This window comes from Pseudophryne corroboree, chromosome 7 (assembly GCF_028390025.1).
Source record: "Pseudophryne corroboree isolate aPseCor3 chromosome 7, aPseCor3.hap2, whole genome shotgun sequence".
Lineage (NCBI taxonomy): Eukaryota > Metazoa > Chordata > Amphibia > Anura > Myobatrachidae > Pseudophryne > Pseudophryne corroboree.
Genome location: NC_086450.1, coordinates 330536993 through 330560122, shown reverse-complemented (window position 1 = coordinate 330560122; position 23130 = coordinate 330536993). Strand labels below are relative to the sequence as shown.

General features: G+C 44.5%; 1 protein-coding gene across 1 annotated transcript in view; it reads right to left on the bottom strand.

Moving 5' to 3' along the window:
- The window catches only part of CPPED1 (calcineurin like phosphoesterase domain containing 1), a 277225-nt gene extending 261296 nt beyond the window's left edge, over nucleotides 1–15929 (bottom strand). The window contains exon 1 of the mRNA XM_063934340.1: nucleotides 15645–15929. Within this exon, the coding sequence (XP_063790410.1) occupies nucleotides 15645–15708 (64 nt within the window). The 5' untranslated portion in view covers nucleotides 15709–15929. The remainder of the gene's footprint in view (nucleotides 1–15644) is intronic.
- Nucleotides 15930–23130: the final 7201 nt, after the last annotated feature.

Below are 23130 nucleotides of genomic sequence, written 5' to 3'. Positions count from 1 at the left end.
CGAGCGAACAACTCGGAATGAGGGCCATGGTAAACTGAATCGCCCCATAGGGGGGGGAATTCAATTGTTTTCCCCCCGAGCTGCCACTACATGATACCCATCTGAGCAATTTAGTTGTTGCTCCGTTCGGGTGTGCATGCAGCTTGCAGCGTCCTGAGGTGTGAGCTGAAATGTGTGAAACCTCTGAGCATCTTACCAGGACTTTAGAAGGGTTTAGTCTCTCTGCATGGCTAAATCTTGCACTAATGGGTGCACACACATGGCATGCACACCCAAGGCGAGGGGGGCGCACTATTGAATTGCTCTGGTGGGCACCCATTATGTGGCCTTCCCTGTAAAATATGGGCAGGGCGCAGAGGTGCAAGGACAGTTTGCGCGCATTTGAAAAAGGGGCGTGGTCCCACCAGCGTCACTTGGGGTTGGTGCAGCCCTGTCAAAGTCACTAATGGGGGCATGCCCCAGCCGTCTGAGTCATTATTGTGGGTGTGCCCAGCACTTATAGATGTGCTAGGCTTCCCCCAAGCTCTCCCTTTAATGTGAATAGATGCCATGCACACAGCATCTATTCACGCGGTAGCAGCATGACAACGGACAGGCTATTTTAGCAGGGCAACTCTAAAGGGGCAGAGCACACTTAGCTCTATAAAAATTGGGCAGGGCGTGGCGCCCAGCTAAAACAGCCTATCATGAAGACAAATTAAACTTGGGCTCCCACAACACCATTGAATTTCCCCTTACAGTCAAATATAAAAATTTGGTTCCACAGCTAGCCCAGAAATAGTTTGAACACATTCCTCAAAAGCATAACGGCACAGGCGGATTGGACCTCGCTGATATACAGTACTGTACAAAGTCAGTATTCTTCATCTCTCAACAATGCCCCAGGTTATGGCTTATGACAATGAAAGCCACCTGCTGGGAATTCTCTGACCATATTCATTTTTTTAAATCTCTCTAAAGTAGAGGCCACAACCCTGGCAACTCCCCCCGATTACCCACATTAAATAGCTAGTATTATAGCACACAAGCATTTCCCTTGCTTAAAAACCCCTCTCATAAGTTGCGTATTAGGAATAACTTCACTTCCTCACCTGGACAAGAGCATAGATCTTTTAAGTTTCAGACACAATATCTAGATGATATGTTTGATATACAGTAGCTCCCCCTACTTTAGTTTCCGGATCCTACAGCGCTAATAGAGTGCTTCAATCTCTATAAATCCTGTTATAAATAATCAATATTTCCAATTTGCCATTTTTACCTAGCAGCCACTGATTCAAACGAGATCACAATGAACCATGCTGTACTGCAGTAAGACCGGGTGTAGTATTGGATGCCGGTGGCTGGGCTCCCGACGACCAGCATACCGGCGCCGGGATCCCGACCGCCGGCATACAGACAGCGTGGTGAGTGCAAATGAGCCCCTTGCGGGGCTACGCCCGCCTCGCTATTTATTCTCCCTCCAGGGGGGTCATGGACCCCCAAGAGGGAGAAAAAGTGTCGGTATGCCGGGATTCCGGCGCCGGTATACTGTGCGGCGGGATCCCAACAGCTGGCAAACTGAAGACCACCCGTAAGACCTTAATGGCGGAGGCCTGCTTAAATATATATATATATATATATATATATATATATATATATATATACACACTAAACATATTAACAGATACAAAGTACACGCAAAGGCAGAGGACACTGAAAACAAGAGCAACAAGTTAATATTAAGCATTGGTCTTACCTATTTTAATTAAATAAAGCTGAATACTAGATACTACAATTACTTTTGCAGTTCCAATTTTGTATTACTATTCTTTTAAAAAGTAATACAAAATGGAAAATGCAAAAAAACTTTTCAGAGAAACACACACACACACACACACACACACACACAAAAGGAGGAGTTAAAAATAAGCACTGGGCATGTCACTGGCATTAAACATTTTAAATAAAAACACTATTTTTTTTTTTTGGGGGGGGGGGGGAACAGCATAATAAAAAAACAAAAACTATTTTTTATTTAAAAAAAAAAAAGAAGTGGTTTAAACCGGCCAACCCTGGTCTGAATGTCGACATATTCATTGCCAGATCGTTGACAATGGTATTTTCAGGTAAACCTCACCACTGGCAGAGGGTATAAGTGGGCAGTACGGCAGGGTGTAATGGTTAGCATTACTGCCTCACAGCACTGAGGTCATGGGTTAGATTCCTACCATGGCCCTAACTGTGTGGAGTTTGTATATTCTCCCAGTACTTGCGTGGGTTTCCTCCGGGTTCTCCGGTTTCCTCCCACAATCCAAAAATATACTGATAGGTTAATTGGCTTCCAACAAAAATTAACCCTAGTGAATGTGTGTGCGTGTACATGTGACAAGGGAATCTAGATTGTAAGCTCCACTGAGGCAGGGACTGATGTGAATGGGCAAATATTCTCTGTAAAGCGCTGCGGAATATGTGTGCGCTATATAAATAACTGGTAATAAATAAATAAACAAACAAAATAATAAGTCAACAAGAATCCATGTGAAGATTGTGATTATTCAACAGTAACTGTGGACTTTATTAAGATATCAACATCAATACATTCTTATAAAGGAACACTTTGTTTTCTCCGGCAGGGTCCACAGCATAACATTGGATATGACGAAGCGACAGCGGATTTGCACCAATTGGTCAAAGCTTTTCGGACTCCCAGCATGCAATGGGCCCGTCCATATATCCCCACCTCCTGACTCAGGCAAATCAGTTGTTTTCCCAAAGCTCAAGGCAGGAGCATCATAGATAGCCCTAATCAGGTGAGAACACCACACATGCACACCCTTCCGTACAAGAAGGAAGAGGTTAGTGAGTAAAAGGATCCTCAAATCAGGGGCAACAGGGTGGGATTGTTTTTTGTTTTGTGCGGCAGGAGCCGGACCATGGTCAATGGGCTGCTGGTTTTTAGCAGCCATAAGCTTTCTTATTTTATTTTTCTAGTCTTACTATTTTTTTGAGTGATCTTTAGCATCTTATATGTACCTTAGAAAGGGTCGCTCCAACAACTCTCCGCCGGTCCGCGACAACGCTTACCCACAAGTACAGTGCTGTTTTGGCAGGCGACTGTGTTGGATATACAGATAGGTCCACGGTTATCTTGGCTAGTTTGCTGCGCGTAGGCACAACATGGTTTATTAACATAAACCCTTCATCTATTGTTCTCAGCTGCAATACAATACAGAGAACAATACAGCAGGGGATTAAGTCATTACAGCAGGGGATTAAATCCGACTGCCCAGTCTCAGTTAATCCTATTAAAAGGTCAATATAAACATGGGCCCATCTGTACTAGCAGGTCCAGCAGACATTACCAGGCTGTAGCCGGTGCACGGGGAGAAGGTAAGGCATTGGTTCCGCTTAGATGGGGAATACGGACACAGCCGCACTGTATTGGGAGGAGACTACCAAACAGTCGCTGATGCGGCTGCCACCTTAGGTGCACCAGCACTAGTCCTTAGGGATCATAGGCTCTAAGAGTAGTATGAGGCCACGATCCCTAGGGTTGATGTCAGCAGTGGAGAGTCAGATGCTCTCCTGGTCGCCCCTCCCCCGATCCATGACCAGTTTCCTCCAAGTCTCCCGCCATGAACTGTTTTCCCACTTCTGTCTGAGACGCTGTGTACTTAGGGACACAGTCGCAGTATAGGCGGCTGTGTGACTGGTGCATCAGTGTCCACTTGGGCATCTGTGTTCACTATAGGTTCACGGAGCGGCGTGTACACTAATAGCGTCTGGATCCACTCAGTGTTTGCAGACGTATTGATCGATTCTGGAAGCGGAGTAAGACTCCCTGTATTCCACTCTACCGAGTATGGGTTATTCAGCACTAAGTCTCTAGCTACCTTTTGAGTATGAATAGTTGGGTAAGAGCATAATGCATATAAGTCTGATAATATTACTGTGGTTTCTTTCACTATGTGTCTCAATACGGTTAAAGCTTTTATAAAGTAATGCAGTAATATGTTTCTCCTACATACTTGAAAAATGTATCTGTAGTTGATTATGTGCTCATATTGCTTATTATACTAATGTATAACATGTGACTGACTGCTAGTGTGATTACTGACTTTACTATAATTCTGTGCGTTTTTTTCTATCTATTCGGATCCTCAGTGCTGGTGTGTAGCAGGGTAGGGTTGGATTGTATGTCACTTTAACTAGTCTTAAAGTGATTAGTCACAAATTGTGTAGTACACTGTGTAAATGTTGATTAACATGTCTAAGAGTGGTAAAGGTGAGGAAGATACACTCACAGCAACACCAACACTCATACCATGTTTGCCTTGCAAAGCTGGGTTAACCTCAGGAACTGGTTCAGGATGGTTTGTGTGCCAATTGTTTTAGCTTTCACCAAGGTCTCTTGAATAGTACAAAGCAGATACAGGTGCAAGTTGATCCCCCTTGGGCTATGTTTGCATAAACATTATCCAGTATAGCTGAGCAGATAATTCTAACTTCTATACCAGGAATAGGTTGCAGCTTCCCACCTGCCGTTTATCACTTCCAGCAGCAGCCTCTCAAATGAAACAGGCTGAAAAGCCAGTGGTAAGTAAATCTACATCTTCGCAGTCTACACGTTTCAGATGAGGATTCATCGAAGGATGAAGGCTCATTAAGCTCTGGTTCTGCATACGAAGAGGAATAGGTAGGCCTCAGCTCAGTGTACATAGCCGAGTTAATTAAGGCAATGAAAGCCATTCTATCCTTAGAAGAATCAGCAGAGCCTGTGTTAAAATCCAAGACACCTGTGTTTAAACATCCCAAAATAGTTAAGACTGAGTTTCCTGGGCCAGGTCAGTTGACAGAAATCATGGCAGAGGCTTGGGTTACGCCCAGTAAGAAGTTTAGAATTCCTAGGAAATGGAATTCCAATTATCCTCTTCCAGCTGGGGATTGTTTAAAGAGGGAGGTGGCCCCCAAAGTAGATACGCATGTTATTCGATTAGTGCGAAAATCTGCATTACCTCTGCCTACAACATCATTAAATGAGGTCATGGATAGGAGAGTGGATGTTTTTTTTTTAAACATTTTTTCCCTATCTGGGGCTGTAATAAGACCAGCCATGGCTTCAGATTCTGATGCATTGGAAGGAGATCTTTCAATGGCATCTAGAGAGCAAAAATCCCATATGGCACATGTAAAACAGGCTGCAATGTTCTTGGAAGAAGCAGCTTTGGATATGGGTACAATTGCCTCCAGGGCATCAGCTTCAACAGTAGCCACTCGCAGAGCAGTTTGGCTATGTACATGGAAAGCTGATTCAGATTCTAAAAAGGTTTTGGAGTCTGAAATAGATGATAAATCCCCATCCCAAACAAAAAATGTGAAATAGATGATCATCCCAAACGAAAAATAAATCATCAATGTATCTGCCATAGAGGACCAGGCCCGCCCCGGCACCCCAAATCTAGTGGTCCTTGAACCAACCCAAGAAAAGGTTGGCAAAACTCGGGGCAAACATTTTCTTGGGTTGGTTCGAGGAGCACCAGGGCCTGGTCCTCTATGGCAGATACATTGATGATTAATTTTTCATTTGGGATGATCATCTATTTCACTTTTTACTCAACACCTTAAATCAAACACAATAGGTTTTAAATTTACAAGTAATCATAGTAAAGAGATAATTAATTTTTAAGATATTACGGTTACTATCCAAAATAATAGGATCATAACGTCCATATATGTTAAGGATGTGGATTGTAATAATTATTTACATTTTGGGAGTAGTCATTATAAACCATGAAAACTAAATATACCCAAGGGGCTGTTTCAACGACTATGTCGAAACTGCTCCACAGATGAGATTTTTAAGAACCAAGCAGAAATTATGTATGCTGCTTTTGTCAGACAGGGTTATCAGACATATGTATTAGATAAAGCATTTAAGGAAGCTCAACTGTTGTCCAGGACTTCATTTATTAGTTCTGAGAAGGACCAAGCTAAGTCTGAGCTACATAATATGGCTCATGATAAGTCAATATCTTTTATCACTCAATATAATACAGCTGCAAGAGATATTAAGAGAATAGTTGCTAAGAACTCTGCAATTTTGAGATCAGATAAGCTTCTAGAAACATCAGGAAAAAAATCTAGTTGTCTTTAGAAAAGTGAACACTTTGAAACAAAAACTAGCTCCAAGTTTATTCATAAGAAGACCTAAGGATAAAGATACTACAGTCAGTGGAGAAAATATATTTAGATTGCCACCTAAACCTAGTGTTTTTTTCAAATGTGGGAAGGATAGATGTGTAACTTGTCTTTATGCTGACAATAAATGTAATATAATTAGGTCCTTTAGCAGAAGATTTTGAAATAAAAGTTTTTTTGAACTGTAGAACAAATTTTGTCATCTATGTCATCCAGTGTAAGTGTGGCTTACAATATCTAGGACGAAATATTCGTTCTCTCCATGAAAGGTTTATGGAGCACAAAAGGAACATCATAAAGAATATCAAAACCCATAGTCTATCGAATCATGTCTTTGTCTGCCAGACAGGCAATTTGAGTGGCTTAACTATTAGAGCGATTGAACAGATGAAATTGACTTCAAGAGGGGGGGCAGATACAGAAGGCTTTGCAGACGCGAAACCTTTTGGATCTTTTAATTACACACATTGAGCCCACACGGTCTTAATGACACTGTGGAACTCAATACAATATAATGACCCGTTTTTGGTCTTAAATGGGCCCTTTGTTATCATGGGGGGGATGGCCCTCTTGGTCCCGTGAGGTCATGGCCCCATGTACTTGCTTTTGGTAAAAAGGGTTTTTTTTTTTTTTTTTATGTGAAGGAATGTCAATTGGGAATGGGCAAGTTAATATATAAACAGGTTTTATTAATAGGTATTGGGTTTCGAGGTGGTCCCCACAGTTTGATGTAAGGATGAGTTTGAATATATCTCTCCAGTCCATCTTTCGTTTTTTGGGGATCACCTCTTTGCCCTCCTTTTATGTGCATTTGTATTTTTATTAATTTTTTGTTAATTTTTGTTCCTATTCCTGTTAGTATCGTCTCCTTTTTAGTCCTATTATTTTACTGATAATATTGCTATTATGTTGTACCTTCAATCTGTGATTATGTATGTTTTTTCATAATGAAGATCATTATATAATAATATTATGGCGTTGAGTTCTGTTCTCCCCCTTCCTCGTGTAGAAGTTACCTTCCTTTTTTTCCCTATGCTCTGTGAGTACGTTTTCTTTTTTTTCCTCTTGTCAGAATAGATGCAATCATGCAGAATATAGATATTGCAATGACAATTTGCATATGCATCTTTCTATACATGTCTTATTTTTATTTATCATTTTTGTATATTATTCATTACTTATATATTTTTATATCCTTTCATTGATATTGGTTTATAAGAATGATGTTATGGATGTGTTTTTTATTTCATATCATATTAGTGAATGTAGTGGGGAATTGTTTTCTCTCACTTTATATTGCTGTCTCCTCATGTTACTTATCTTCTTTTTTAATATGATTCAATACAATTGATATGTTTAATATATTGAATATTATAAATGTCATAAATATTATTATTTTTTTATGTGTTATATAAATATGCTTAATGTGAATAGCTTAACCTGAACGTTCTACACACATTTTTTGAGTATACAACCTAACAGGTATTAACTCAGGTGTTTTTATGAATGAGTTAATTAGTTCTCTGCCTCTATAAAAAAAGAGGTTAGGAAAAGACCATCTTTCTCTCTGAAGAAACGACCAGCCTTTACGGTTGAGAAACGAGTCAGCGCTTTGGTTAATTCGTTATCAATCACAGACAGCATTTTCATACCAAGCCGCCTATCCGCCCCACCTGGACCTGCCTGCACGGGCTTCCTTGCAATACAGAAAGCCGCGGCCAGTCAGGACGTGGTGGAAGTTGTCAGCTGCTCTGTTCTTTAAAGCCACCTACGGACCCATCTAGTGCCGACCGCCTTGGCTTCCCTGCAAGCCGCGGCCACTTTGGACGCCTTACTCCAGACGGGTACTTGGGGTACATTCGGGCGGCGGCGGGAGCCGCTACAGATCGCTCCTGGATACTCCTTACTATAATCTGAGGACTGCCCTTCACGATTAATTTAACCACCAGACCTCAATTTTGACACCTAGCAAAGGTGTCTGGAGTTACCACTGTCGGAAGGACAAGTATCCACACTGTTATTTTCATTGACACAACAATTCAATTTTGTATGGAGTCTGAAATGCTATCAATATTCTGGAGTATCTAGCTCACTTTATTACTCTGTAAATCTGAGGAACTATTATTTTCAAACAAAGGAAGCACTATAAATTAATTGTGTTCTTCATTTAATTCAAATCAGTTGAACTGACAACTCTGAGGATTCTATTTATTTACAATTGAATCAATCTGTAACTGTGTATCTAGTTATAAATTGTTAATGTATGATGAGCATAAGTAATACAAGTGATTATTTTTGTCTGCAATTTATCAAAGGTTTAAATTTTAGATCTTTAGTAAATTTGAATAATAAATTCTAGTCTGTTTGCGCTCTCTATATTTTCTCTATTTCTTGTAGTCTCTACAGAGTTTGCTAATACCCTGGTTTATGAGAGCAGCAAACAGCACGTTAGTAGAGAATTTCTGTTTTACACGCGCCTTAATTTCCTTGGTTTGCTGATAAGCAGACACTGGCGAGGTGGCTTCGGATGACGATTTCAGAAGCATATTCTCACGATGATCTTCCTGTACCAGCTAATGGGCCTAATTCTGAGTTGATCGCAGCAGCAAATTTGTTATCAGTTGGGCAAAACCATGTGCACTGCAGGGGGGACAGATATAACATGTGCAGAGAGAGTTAGATTTGGGTGGGGTGTATTCAAACAAATCTAAATTGCAGTGTAAAAAAAAAAGCAGCCATTATTTACCCTGCACAGAAACGAAATAACCCTCCCAAATCTAACTCTCTCTGCAAATGTTATATATGCCCCACCTTCAGTGCACATGGTTTTTCCGAATTGCTAACAAACTTGCTGCTTCAATCAACTCAGAATTACCCCCAATGTCTCTGCTCACTGTACTTGTAAGGTAGGTCCATCATGGGCAGCACAATGTGGTGCTTCAGCAGAACAGATATGATAGGTAGCCACATGGTCTTCCATTAACACATTCATTAGACATTATGCTGTTGTTACCTTTGCCTCTCAGGATGCTGAATTCGGGCAAAAGATTCTCCTGTCCAATCAGGAGCATCCCCACCACTAAATTGCTTTGGGAAATCCCAATGTTATCCTTTGGATAACCTGTGGACCCTGCTGGAGAAATATACGTTATGGTAAGAACCTAACGTTGATAAAGGTATTTCTTCTAAGTCCACAGGATCCACAGGGATCCCACCCTGATGCACCTGATTTGAGGATCCTTTACTCACTAACCTCTTCCTTCTTGTACGGAAGAGTGTGCATGTGTGTTCTTCTCGCCTAATTAGGGCTATCTATGATGCTCCTGCCTTGAGCTTTGGGTAAACAACTGATTTGTCTGAGCTAGGAGGTGGGGATATATGGATGGGCCCGTTGCATGCTGGGAGTCTGAAAAGCTTTGCCCAATTGGTGCAATTCCGCTGTCGCTTCATCATAATCCAATGTTATCCTGTGGATCCTGTGGACTTAGGAGAAATACCGTTATCAACGGTAAGTTCATACCATAACGTATATTTTCCAAATATCACTCTAAGCCTAACCCTAACCTACCTAACACCATGGCCCTCATTCCGAGTTGTTCGCTCGCTATTTTTCTTCGCATCGGTGCGATTTTCCGCTAACTGCGCATGCGCAATGTTCGCACTGCGGCTGCGTCAAGTAAATTTGCTAAGAAGTTTGGTATTTTACTCACGGCATTACGAGGTTTTTTCTTCGTTCTGGTGATCGGAGTGTGATTGACAGGAAGTGGGTGTTTCTGGGCGGAAACTGGACGTTTTATGGGTGTGTGTGAAAAAACGCTGCCGTTTCTGGGAAAAACGCGGGAGTGGCTGGAGAAACGGGGGAGTGTCTGGGCGAACGCTGGGTGTGTTTGTGACGTCAAACCAGGAACGAAACTGACTGAACTGATCGCAGTGGCAGAGTAAGTGTCGAGCTGCTCAGAAACTGCTAAGAAATTTCTATTCGCAATTTTGAGAATCTTTCGTTCGCAATTCTGCTAAGCTAAGATTCACTCCCAGTAGGCGGCGGCTTAGCGTGTGCAATGCTACTAAAAGCAGCTTGCGAGCGAACAACTCGGAATGAGGGCCCATGTGTCAACAGTCTGGCTGTCGACACTCACAAAGTAGACCAGGGGTATTCAGCATCTGGCCCTCCGGGTGATATAAAACTACACATCCTAGCATGCCTTGCCTCAGTTCTGCTATTTGGGCATGCTAAAACTGTGGCAGTGCATGCTGAAATGTGCAGTTGCACAGCAGCTGGAGGGCTGCATGCTGAAAACCCCCTGATGTAGACATTATGGAGCAGATTCTGTGATAAAACAAAGCAAAATAAAAGTTAATGTGTCTGTGACAAATAATGCTTCAATGCAAGTACACATTTCTTTTTGCATGCGCTGTAAATAGCACAAATGTGCTAGTTGTTAGGAAAATTTGTTGTCCAACCATAATGGCTCCCACACTTACCCCAGCGGCCGATCCCCCTATCAGAAGGCTGTCCTGTCTCTTTTGCAGTGGGAGTCATTGCGGTGCTCACATATATTATGTAGATTTATATGGATCTTTGTATGCTTAAATAATTTATATTTCATATAATTCTTCTACATATACAGTATCAGGTCACTGATTGTTTCCATAGATGTTTTGTAAAACATAATATGTCATTACAGAATTCGGTCATAAATATTTAAGATGGCTGCTCCACCATCCTATTACATTTATTTTCTTAACTTACAGAAGAGATCCTGGGAGAAATAATAAGTTTCCATGTTTTGCAAAGTCGACAACTTTCGGAAATTGTTTTGAAAACAGCAGTGTTACATAAAGGTAAAGCCCACTGGGGTTGTACCTTTTATAAAACTGGCGTTTTAAAAACGGCTAGCAAAAAGCAACAAAAATGTATCAATATTAGAAACTACCGCATTTCCCCTATCTAAAAAGACATATCTGTGGATTCATGCTTTAATGTCTACAACATATGGCCAGTATTAGTACCCTTATGCAGTTTATTTTCCTGCTAGACAAAGGATATACAGTATATCCAGTTTGGTCCACTTGCTGGTTCCAACAAGCCTACCATGAAAGCCGCCTACTGTGACCAGCAGCTGCAAGATTCAGAGAGATAGGAAATGATCGGTTGGAAACAATGATGTGTAAAACCTATAAGAAGATTACTTGCTAATAGAGCCTAAAACCCTTCATGCTCTGAACCAATATGTGTTCAGCACAGGAAAAATGCTGAACCCTATTAGCCTATTAGTGATTAAAGGACAGAGCTGGAAAGTGGGATATTCACAAAGAGTAGAAATCCTAATGTTAGTACTGATGTAGCCATCTTCATTTTAGCATTTCCTCTGTTGCAAGGAAGAGGAAACGCAAAAGTCTAAACGCGTAACCTTCTGCAAAATAGAAATTGTCATTCTGATGAATAAATCTCATTCTTTTCTTTTACAGTATTGCATGTCTGCAGTACTTTTCCTGTTCTAACTATGACATTGTGCTATATGTAACACTACATCTTGCCCGCTGAAAATCCAGCCGGTCGGCATGCCGACCAACAGGGACTGTTCCCACTAGTGCCGGGATCCCGGCGTTGGTATTGTGACCGCCGGTCACACATACCCAACCTACATATTACACTGTGTAGCTAGGTACTAGAAGAGCACGACTATTTTCCTTGACAATGCTTGTCTACAGAGAGATACAGAACAGCAAGTGAAATATAAATCTAGCATAATAATTCACCAAGGAGATATAAACAGAATGTGAAAATCAAATTAGTTATAAATAAGATTACTGAGTATATTTCTGCCATTTCATCATGGATGTCCTCTCATATCACAATCTGAGCTACAAATCAACAATATACCAAATTGTTCAAGCTCGCTGGCTAGGTGTCATTCTTGACTGAGAACTGTCACGTTCCCCATACAAAATGTGTAGTCAAATGTTGTTAAGTACATGTAACAAACAACTCAAGAATATGCACATATTGCATATACGGCACTGTTAAAAACCTGAATTCCTGCACTAATAACCTCCTACAGGGATAACTGCATTCCCTTACTTACTGGTCTTCCTCTAACCAGACTTTCACACTAAGGGGCCTGATTCTGAGTTGGATGCAGTCGTGTCCAAATGTGCGTCCATTGCGGCAGCCTGTGGACTAAAAGCCTGATTCAGAGACGGATGGTTTTGCACAACTGCTGTGTACTTGGAAGTGGACATATGCTAATACCTGCAGGAGGTGCCTGAAAGAAAGAGATGCCTCCTGCAAGAATGTCAGATCTGATCAGTGCCTCACCACTCCCAGCAAATGGAGGGCATTGCGAGCGCCGCGCAGCCGCAGTCCTGACCCGTTCACACCGCAGCGAAGAACCGCTGCGTGCGAACGGGTCGGAATAAACCCCCATAGCCCACCCAAATCTAACACTCTCTGCACATGTTACTTCTGCCCCACCTGCAGTGCAACATGGTTTTGCCCATTCATGTGCTTTTTTGTTTGCTAACAAACCTGAATAACTCCCTTTGTTCTCTGAGGGTCTTCCTCCATCATACACATTGGGGTCAATTCTATTCGTCAACTTAAGAATAGCGCCGGGAATTAGCTCCCGACGCTATTCAATTCAGCTCCAGTTAAGTCGGCGATGTCCCGTTCTCGCCGACTAAACAGGTTGAATTGTCGGGAGAACGGGCATTCTCCGACTTAACTCCCCGGCGCGAGGATGATTCCCGACAGAATCAGCCTCGCGCCGGCCGCGAGGCAGCACTTTTGTCGGGTTTCTTCTCTCATCCCCCGGGGATGAGAGAAGAATTCCCGACAATTGCGGGTCACTAGCAGCTGAATCGAATAGTGTCGGGAGCTAATTCCCGGCGCTATTCTTAAGTTGCCGAATAGAATCGACCCCAGAGGACCATTTTTTTGTGCGTGTCATTTTCAATTCTTACAACTAGTTCCCGAAATCAGTGAAATAATAACAGTAGTAAATAATACAAGCCTCTGAAGACTTATGCAGAGTATAAATCTCATACCAACTTTTAGTTTTAGTACTGGTACCTTTCATCATAAGAAAGTTAAAAAAAGCACCACTGAAAACTCACAAATTTGGGCTAGCTAGCCTATCAAATTTCCAACCAAACTTATTATCTTCCCCCCAATAACCACCCTACACAGGTTACTCAACTTACATTTAAGGCCCCCATCCACTAGTCCGATTTGGGCAGTTTTCTTCAGATTTCGACGCATCTGACCGTCAAATCTGAAGAAAAGTGTCACATCGGATGGCTCTTCCGATCCGATGCGCACTCCCGTGTCAGATATGTCTGAACTACAAATCTCTGAGGCTGCCCCAACTATTTATCGGAATCTGAAGAAAACAGGTGAACATCGGATTGTTTTTTTTACTTCAGATGTATCTGATCAGATTCATCTGAAGCGTCACTTGACTGGCATCTGCCTAGCCACTCCCACCCACCAAGAGGGGGAACAGCGGCAGCAGCAGCATCAGATCAATCGCATGTAGCATGTGTGCATCAGATATATCTGATGTGATCTGGCACATGATATATCGCATCAGATACATCTGAAGTGAATGTAGTGAAAATTAAGCCCAGGGTCAGATCCGATTCCCGGGAAGCTCCCGGGAGAGCTCAAGAGAAATTTGATGAGATCTGCAGTTCAGACAAGTTTGAGTAGTGGATGGCCACCTTTACTGTCTTGCAAACTTCTGACAGCAACATTGTTATTGATGACTGGATCATATACACGAACTCCCCCCAAAGCACTTTGAAACATGACTGCATCAATTATGTAATCTGTGGCACTGAACATCATGTGTCAAACTCATATTCTCTTATAAGCTTGTGAGAAAGGCCCACCTCCTTCCAACTTTAATGTTCTCTTTTTTCATTACCATGCTTACTGCAGACCCTCCAACATGACCCGCCCCCACTAGGTACAAAATGCTCTGTTTCTGGACTTAACTCTTAATTTATGATTTCCATCACCTGTGTTGAACTAGTTAGATGATAAGAAAGCTGTTTCTTCACAGGTGATGGCAATAATAAATTAAGAGGGAAGTCCAGAAACAGAGCATTTTGTACCTAGTGGGGCGGGTCATGTTGGAGGGTATGTTACTTCCATCTGTAAAGTGCTGCAGAGTAAAACACAGACAGTGGTGTAACTCACCAGGGAAGGTGGGTCTTACAGTAGCGGCTGGTGGGGTAGATCCCACAGCTACAGACCCTGGAACTGCTGCACCTCTTGCTACTACATTAGCTGTGCCAGAGGCGCAGATTTCTACTGAGGCATCTGTACATTACATGTAATACTGCACATCTCAGCATATGCAAACACACAGTGTGCATAAGGAAGCCGTATGCTATAGATTGGTGGTTCTTAAACACAGTCCTCAGGACCCCACACAGGTCATGTTTTCCAGGTCACCCAGCAGGTACACTGTGGGTCACCAATTGTCACATTTTAAAAATTCACAGGTGACCTGGAAATCATGACCTGTGTGAGGTCCTGAGGACCAAGTTTGAGAACAATAGCAGATCTTGCCACGGGCAAGCAGGACTTTGGACCGGGGCGCCGTGGCAAGATCCCCTACTGGTGCCGTGCGCGATGACATCCCCCTACAGGGGGCATAACTGACCATGCCCCTTCCCCATGAAGCCACGCCCCTATTTTTGACACACGCCTACGCTGCGCACTAACCCTGTTTTGCCTGTCGGGGGGAGGGGCGCCGGGCACCTAAGGAAACTTTCGCCCTGGGTGCCACAAGGTCTAGAACCGGTCCTGTCTGAGAACTTGTGCTATAGATAACCAGCAATATTCTATATATAATACCACAAAAGTACAGCTAAAACAAAAAAGCACAAGGAATTACAAATGTCATTTATATTTTATGCAGAAATATACATGAAGCAATGCAGTTTATAAAGAAAGGGAAGAACTTCTATACATAAACAGCTGTAAATAAATATATTTATTCTAACATACTGCATACCTCCCAACATGACCCTCGCCAGGAGACAGAATGCTCTGCTCCTGTACTTCCCTGCATGATTGCCAGCACCTGTACTGAAACGCCTTTCTTTTCCATTCACCTGTTCAAAACAGGTGCCGGCAATCATACATTAAGACAAAAGTCCAGAAGTAAAGCACTGTGTTCCTCCAGGAGAGGGTCATGTTGAGAGGTAGGAAACTGTAATAAACTTAAAAATCAAGTTATGAAGGAGTGTAGCAGCTGGCACTCCGTAGCGTGTAGCTGTATGATACGGCTAATAAGTATATGTGCTGGGATCCTGATAACAGCTTTCCCTGGATTTCCGTAATGTATACACATTACACCCACTGCTAGTAAACGTATGGCGTAACATGTCCAACACTAAACTAAGCAGAGACGAGCCTCCAATCCTATTACACTACAAGGTAATCTCGCTACCTTCATTAAACGAGGTGAAAGTCCTATTCCGGGCCCTGAGAAACACTTCCCGGTCCTCCGCCATTGCTTACAGTAGGTGACTAGTAACAGCAGCTGCCCTGCACACAGCGATCCCCGGGTGGCGTACACCGCAGCAGCAACTACACACTGCTGAGGGTATTACAGTAGTCCTGGCTGTCAGCAGTGCTCTTCCTCATGCATCGGCAATCCATTCGTGTTGCCTGTCTGCGCTGGGATGGAAGGATCAGGCACATTTCTGTATAGTATGGATTGATCAGCCTGGGATTGTAAACTGCTGGTCTCGTTGGAACATGTAGTACTAGTAGTTGTGGGGAGAGGAACTGAATCTGTACAGAGAACAATTAGCTGTAGCTTACTGTATATTTAGGACATTAAATAGCTATGCACATACCTCCCAACATGACCTTCTCCAAGAGGGACAGAATGCTCTGCTTCTGGACTTCCCTCTTAATTTATGATTGTCTGCACCTATGTTGAACAATTTAATGGATAAGAAAGGTGTTTCAGCACAGGTGATGGCAATCATATATTAAGAGGAAAGTCCAGGAGCAGAGCATTCTGTCCCTCCTGGAGAGGGTCATGTTGGGAGGTATGTATGCATGTCTAAGCACCCAGCTTTACAGAGCGGAAGGAAGTTAAGAATGTGGAATGATACTTGGTATGTAGCTGGAGTCAGATTTATACTACTGTACAAATTTTGATGCTTGATAAATTTAAAGGATATGATACGAGCTTAACGGGATCCGGTCACTAGGTCGACAGTGTCTAGGTCGACCACTATTGGTCGACAATAACTAGGTCGACAGGGTTTCTAGGTCGACAGGGTCTCTAGGTCGACAGGTCAAAAGGTCGACCTGAGTTTTTCACGGTTTTTTTCTTTTTTTGAACCTTTTCATACTTAACGATCCACATGGACTACGATTGGAATGGTAATCTGTGCCGAGCGAGCAGTAGCGGAGCGAGGCACCTTGCCCGAAGCATGGCGAGCGAACACGGTGCACTAATTGGGGTTCCCGGTCACTCTACGAAGAAAACGACACAAACCCCCCATAAAAAACTCATGTCGACCTTTTGACCTGTCGACCTAGACCATGTTCACCTAAAGACCCTGACAACCTAGAGACCCTGTCGACCTAGTTACTGTCGACCCAATAGTGGTCGACCTAGTTACTATCTACCTTCCATACCACACCCGAGCTTAACATATCATATTGTGCGCGTTAAACTTGTAAATGCTGTATGCTCAGTCACATATAATTCTCTTACGTCCTAGAGGATGCTGGGGTCCATATTAGTACCATGGGGTAGACGGGCCCACCAGGAGCCATTGGCAGGAGCCAATGTGGGCTGGCTCCTCCCTCTATGCCCCTCCTACCAGACTCAGTTTAGAAAATGTGCCCTGAGGTGCCGGTCACAGCTAGGGGAGCTCTACAGAGCTTTCTTAGTAAAAGTTTATTTAGAGTTTTTTATTTTACAGGGAGGCTGCTGGCAACAGCCTCCCTGCATCGAGGGACTGAGGGGGGGAGCAGTGTCCGCCCTGCGAGGTCTGAGCCACTGTTTCTGCTGACTGGACACTGAGCTCCTGAGAGGATAGATCGCTCCCCACCGCAGGGGAACGCTCACCCCAGCAGCATGCCGCCACCCCCTTGCAGAGCTGAAGAGTGGCGAGTGAGTCACCGACCCCCCCAACAAGCAAGGGGTCGGTGTGAAGATAGCGGCTACAGGGTAGCGGTACTTAGGTGCGGCGCTTGGAGGGGCACCCTGAGCCAGCGCCTGTCCCTACACTGACCTAATTCAGCCTGTCGGGGTATGCGGATCTCAGCCAGCACAAAAAACCTCAGGCCAGTATAATCTTGAAGAGCGGGAAGACAGCGCCATTGAGGGGGCGGAGCTTCTCCTCAGAGTGGACCCAGCAGCGTTTCAGCGCCATTTTCCTGCCTGCAGTCGGATGCAAGTGGAAGAACAGTCCCTCCAGTGCAGCTCCAGCTTTCTGTACGGTACCAAGGGGTTGTAGAAGGGAGGGGAGACTGTGTCACCTATTAAGGGACACAGTCAGTGCTGGTTAGGGGCTCCCTATACCTGTAATAGCGCTGTGTGTGGGTTGGCTCCAATCTCTGTGTCTCTCTGCCATTCTTGGGGGGGGGGGGGGACTCTGTCTGCCCTATACCCTGTGTGTATGTGGGGTGCATCAGCAAACATGTCTAGAGACTCTGTTTCATATGCTGCAGAGGATTTATCTTCTCATGAAGATCCCATACCATGTAATCAGGATTGCACTGTTGTAGCGCAGATCCCAGCTAGAGAACCAGAGTGGTTAGCCTCTCTTAGGGGGACTATTTCTCACATTTCTGAGAGGGTTGCAAGAACTGAGCATGTAACGCAGGCATTGCAATCCACTATGGTTGTGTGGTCTGATACTGATTCCTCAGGGTCCCCTGCGGTACATTCTCACAAACGTGCACTTGCCAACATTATGCAGGCTGACACAGACACCGATTCTGACACTGCAGACGGTGACGGGGATGTATTGAGGGGGACAGCATCGCTTACTAAGGGGGTGCAGTTGATGATTGGGGCCGTACGGGATGTGTTGCATATTTCTGACACACCACCTGAGCAGGTAGAGGAGGCCTTTTTCACGGACAATAAGAAGGTCCCTCTTACCTTCCCAGCATCTAAGGAATTAAATGCTATATTTGAAAAGGCATGGGAAAATCCAGAGAAAAAATTCCGGATCCCTAAAAGGGTCTTGGTTGCTTTTCCATTCCCAGAGGATGATAGGAAAAAATGGGAGTCTCCGCCTATAGTTGACGCCTCTGTCTCCAGGCTGTCAAAACAAGTGGTGTTACCAGTCCCGGGTTTTACCGCGTTGAAGGACCCGGCGGATCGCAAGGTGGATGCACGCTCTAATCCATTTACACAGCTTCAGGGGCTATTCTGCGGCCTACTATTGCCTGTGCATGGATTTCTAAAGTTATTGCCAGGTGGTTAGTCACTCTGCAGGAGGACTTGACTACGATGGATAAAGGTGACGTTGATTTGTTTTTACGTAACATTCAGGATTCTGCAGGGTTCCTGAAGGTTCCATGAAGGACCTGGGTTCCATGGTTGCAGGGATCTCCTCTATGTCCGTCTCGGCTCACAGGGGTCTCTGGCTGCGCCAATGGTCTGCGGACGCGGAATCCAGAAAAATGTGGAGGGCCTGCCATATACAGGTCAGGCTTTGGGGAGGCGCTGGATTGCTGGATTGCCACGGCTACCGCGGGTAAGTCTCCTTTCTCCCCTCAGCTGCACCGGCTACGAAGAAGCCTTTTACTTTCAACACGTCACAGTCCTTTCGGCCCACGAGGCCTAGAAAGAACAAGCCTTCTCATGCCTTCTTCAGAGGTGGTCGTGCTAAAGTAATAAAGCCTGCTCACGCAGGTTCCCAAGACCAGAAACCTGCTTCTGGTGCCTCCAAGTCCTCCGCATGACGATGGACCGCACAGCCTGGAGGTAGGTCAGGTGGGAGCAAGTCTCCGGCATTTCAGCCACGTCTGGGTGTCGTCTGGCCTGGACCCTTGGGCACAGGATATAGTGTCCAGGGGGTACAGACTGGAGTTTCAAACTCTCCCACCTCACCATTTCATCATATCAGGCTTGCCGGCTTTGCCGGCAGACAGAGCAGTTTTTCTGGAAGCTATCCGAAAATTGGTAGTGTCCGAGGTCATTGTTCCAGTTTTGCCTCATCTGCGGAACAAAGGTTACTATTCAAACCTTTTCGTGGTACCGAAGCCGGATGGTTCTGTATGGCCATTTCTGAACCTAAAGTCCTTGAACCCTTATCTCAGGGAGTTCAAGTTCAAGATGGAGTCTCTGAGAGCTGTCATCTCAGGGCTGACTGAGGGGGAGTTCCTTATGTCCCTGGACATCAAGGATGCGTACCTACATATTCCCATTTGGTCGCTGCATCAGGCCTATCTCAAGTTTGCACTTTAAGATGATCACTATCAGTTTCAGGCACTGCCGTTCGGTCTCTCCACGGCACCTAGAGTCTTCACCAATGTGATGGCAGAGATGATGGTTCTCCTCTGCAAGAAGGTGGTGAACAAAACTCCGTATCTGGACGATCTCCTGATAAAGGCGTCATCCAGGGAGAAGTTGTTAAGATCCATTGCTCTCGCAACACATCTGCTGAAGGAGCACGGTTGGATCCTGAACCTTCCAAAGTCTCATCTGTAGCCGACAAGGAGGCTGTCTTTGCTGGAGATGATCCTAGACACGGAGGTGCAGAGGGTGTTTCTACCGGTGGAGAAAGCATTGGTGATTCAAACAATGGTCCGGGATGTCTTGAAGCCTTCCTGGGTATCGGTTCATCAGTGCATCTGCCTGCTGGGGAAGATGGTTGCCTCCTACAAGGCTCTGCAGTACGGATGGTTTCATTACCGATCCTTTCAGCCGGATCTCTTGGACCAGTGGTCGGGATCTCATCTACATATGCACCAGAGGATACGTCTGTCGTCGAAAGCCAGGATTTCGCTCCTCTGGTGGCTACAACTACCACACCTTCTGGAAGGCCGAAGGTTAGGAGTTCAAAACTGGATCCTTCTTACTACGGATGCAAGTCTAAGAGGTTGGGGAGCAGTCGCTCAGGGAGAAACCTTCCAAGGAAGGTGGTCGAATCAAGAATCCCTTCCGATAAACATCCTGGAGCTAAGGGCAGTCTACAACGGCCTTCTTCATGCAGCACACCTTCTAAAGGACAGAGCTGTTCAGGTGCAGTCGGATAACGTGACCACAGTGGCCTACATAAACCGACAAGGCGGAATGAAGAGCAGGGCTGCAATGTCAGAGGTGTCAAGAATCCTCCTCTGGGCAGAAAGGCACGCAGTGGCGATGTCAGCAATCTTCATTCCGGGAGTGGACAACTGGGAAGCATACTTCCTCAGCAGACACGATCTCCATCCAGGAGAATGGGGCCTCAATCCGGAGGTGTTTAAGGAAGTAACCGGTTGGTGGGGGGTTTCTTACATAGACATGATGGCCTCTCGCCTCAACAAGAAGCTACAGAGGTACTGTTCCAGGTCAAGAGACCCGCAGGCAGTGGCGGTGGACGCACTGGTAACACCGTGGGTGTTCACGTCAGTGTATCTGTTCCCTCCACTTCCTCTGATTCCAAAAGTTCTTCAACTTATAAAAAGAACAAAGGTTCTGGCAATCCTCATTGCTCCGGACTGGCCAAGGAGGGCTTGGTACGCGGATCTGCTGTATCTACTGCTGGAAGATCCAAGGCCCTTACCTCTTCGGGAGGATCTGCTACTGCAGGGGCCGTTCGCTTATCAAGACTTACCACGGCTACGTTTGACGGCATGGCGGTTGAGCACCAGATCTTAGCTCGGAAGGGTATCCCGAGCGAGGTGATTCCTACCCTGATACAGGCTAGGAAGGGGGTAACGTCTAAACATTACCATCGCATTTGGAAAAAATATGTGTCTTGGTGTGAGTCCAAGAAATTTCCTGCGGTGGAGTTTCAACTTGGTCGTTTTCTCCTTTTCCTGCAAGCAGGTGTGGATATGGGCCTGAGATTGGGTTCTATCAAGGTCCAGATCTCGGCTTTGTCCATATTCTTCCAAAAACAATTGGCTGTCCTCCCTGAGGTTCAGACCTTTTTGAAAGGGGTTCTGCACATCCAGCCTCCCTTTGTGGCGCCAACGGCACCCTGGGATCTTGATGTGGTATTACAGTTCCTGCAATCGGATTGGTTTGAGCCTCTCCAGGAGGCTGAACTCAAGTTTCTCACGTGGAAGGCCGTCACTTTGTTGGCCTTAGCTTCTGTTCGACGCGTGTTGGAATTGGGGGCTTTATCCTGTAAAAGTCCCTATCTGATCTTCCGTGAAGACAGGGCGGAACTCAGGACTCGTCCACAGTTCTTGCCTAAGGTTGTTTCAGCTTTTCATATCAATCAACCTATTGTGGTGCCAGTGGCTACTGACTCCTCAGTTGCTTCAAAGGCCTTGGACGTTATAAGGGCTTTGAAGATTTATGTGAAGAGGACGGCTCGTCATAGAAAATCTGACTCACTCTTTGTCCTCTATGATCCCAAGTAAATTGGGTGCCCTGCTTCTAAGCAGTCAATTTCACGCTGGATCAGGTTCACCATCCAGCACGCATATTCTACGGCAGGATTGCCATGTCCAAAATCTGTAAAGGCCCACTCTACTCGTAAGGTGGGTTCTTCCTGGGCGGCTGCCCGGGGTGTCTCGGCTGTACAGCTTTGCCGAGCAGCTACTTGGTCTGGATTGAACACGTTTGCTAATTTTTACAAGTTTGATACTTTGGCCTCTGATGACCTCAAGTTTGGTCAAGCAGTTCTGCAGGAGCCTGCGCGCTCTCCCTCCCGTTCTGGGAGCTTTGGTACATCCCCATGGTACTAATATGGACCCCAGCATCCTCTAGGACGTAAGAGAAAATAGGATTTTAATTACCAACCGGTAAATCCTTTTCTCTTACTCCGTAGAGAATGCTGCAGCGCTTCGTTTTCCTGCATTGATGTTATAGTTCAGTACTGCCTGGTTCCTAGGTAAGTTCTGCGTGGTTTACTATTTCAGTACTGTTTCAGCTGTTGCTGTATTTTCGGCATGTTGGCCGGGTTTGCCTGATGTGTGAGCTGGTATGAATCTCGCCACTATCTGTGTATTTCCTTCTCTCAAAGTATGTTGTCTCCTCGGGCACAGTTTCTAGACTGAGTCTGGTAGGACGGGCATAGAGGGAGGAGCCAGCCCACACTGTTAAACTCTTAAAGTGCCAATGGTTCCTGGTGGACCCGTCTATACCCCATGGTACTAATATGGACCCCAGCATCATCTACGGACTACGAGAAAAGAATTTACTGGTAGGTTATTAAAATCCTATTTTTTAGGACTTGCAGCTCCGCCACACTAGTAAAAATTATAAACACTGTAGTGAAGAATAAATGGGACACTCACTAGATTTTGTCATGCACTTAAAAAGAAGTTTTAATCCAAAATTCAAAGCATGTTACAAGGAGGTCTCAAACGTTTTTTTATCAAAGAAGGATCTTCGTCAGGAGGCGCACAACTATGCGCAAGTACAGTGCTAAAGTGCATCCATCACCAGTCTCCAGCAGAGGTGCAAATACTGACTGCCATGTCCCCATATGTACCATTAGCAATCACAGTGGTTCCAAACCACAGCCAATCCACGTCACCCCATCAATAATGTTAACTCTTTTACTTACCAACATATTAAACATAATGCAAAGGAATCAAAAAACAAATGGAAAAGCGCTCGAAATCTGTAGTAGATATATTTTTTGTTTTTTATTTAAAAGAAAAAATTTTTATATCACATATAACAAACCATTTGATACTGGCTAGCACCATTCACACATATAAAATATGCTCCATAGTCTAAAAATTATTAGATATATAAATTACAAAATGTACCACCACAGAGCAAAATACTG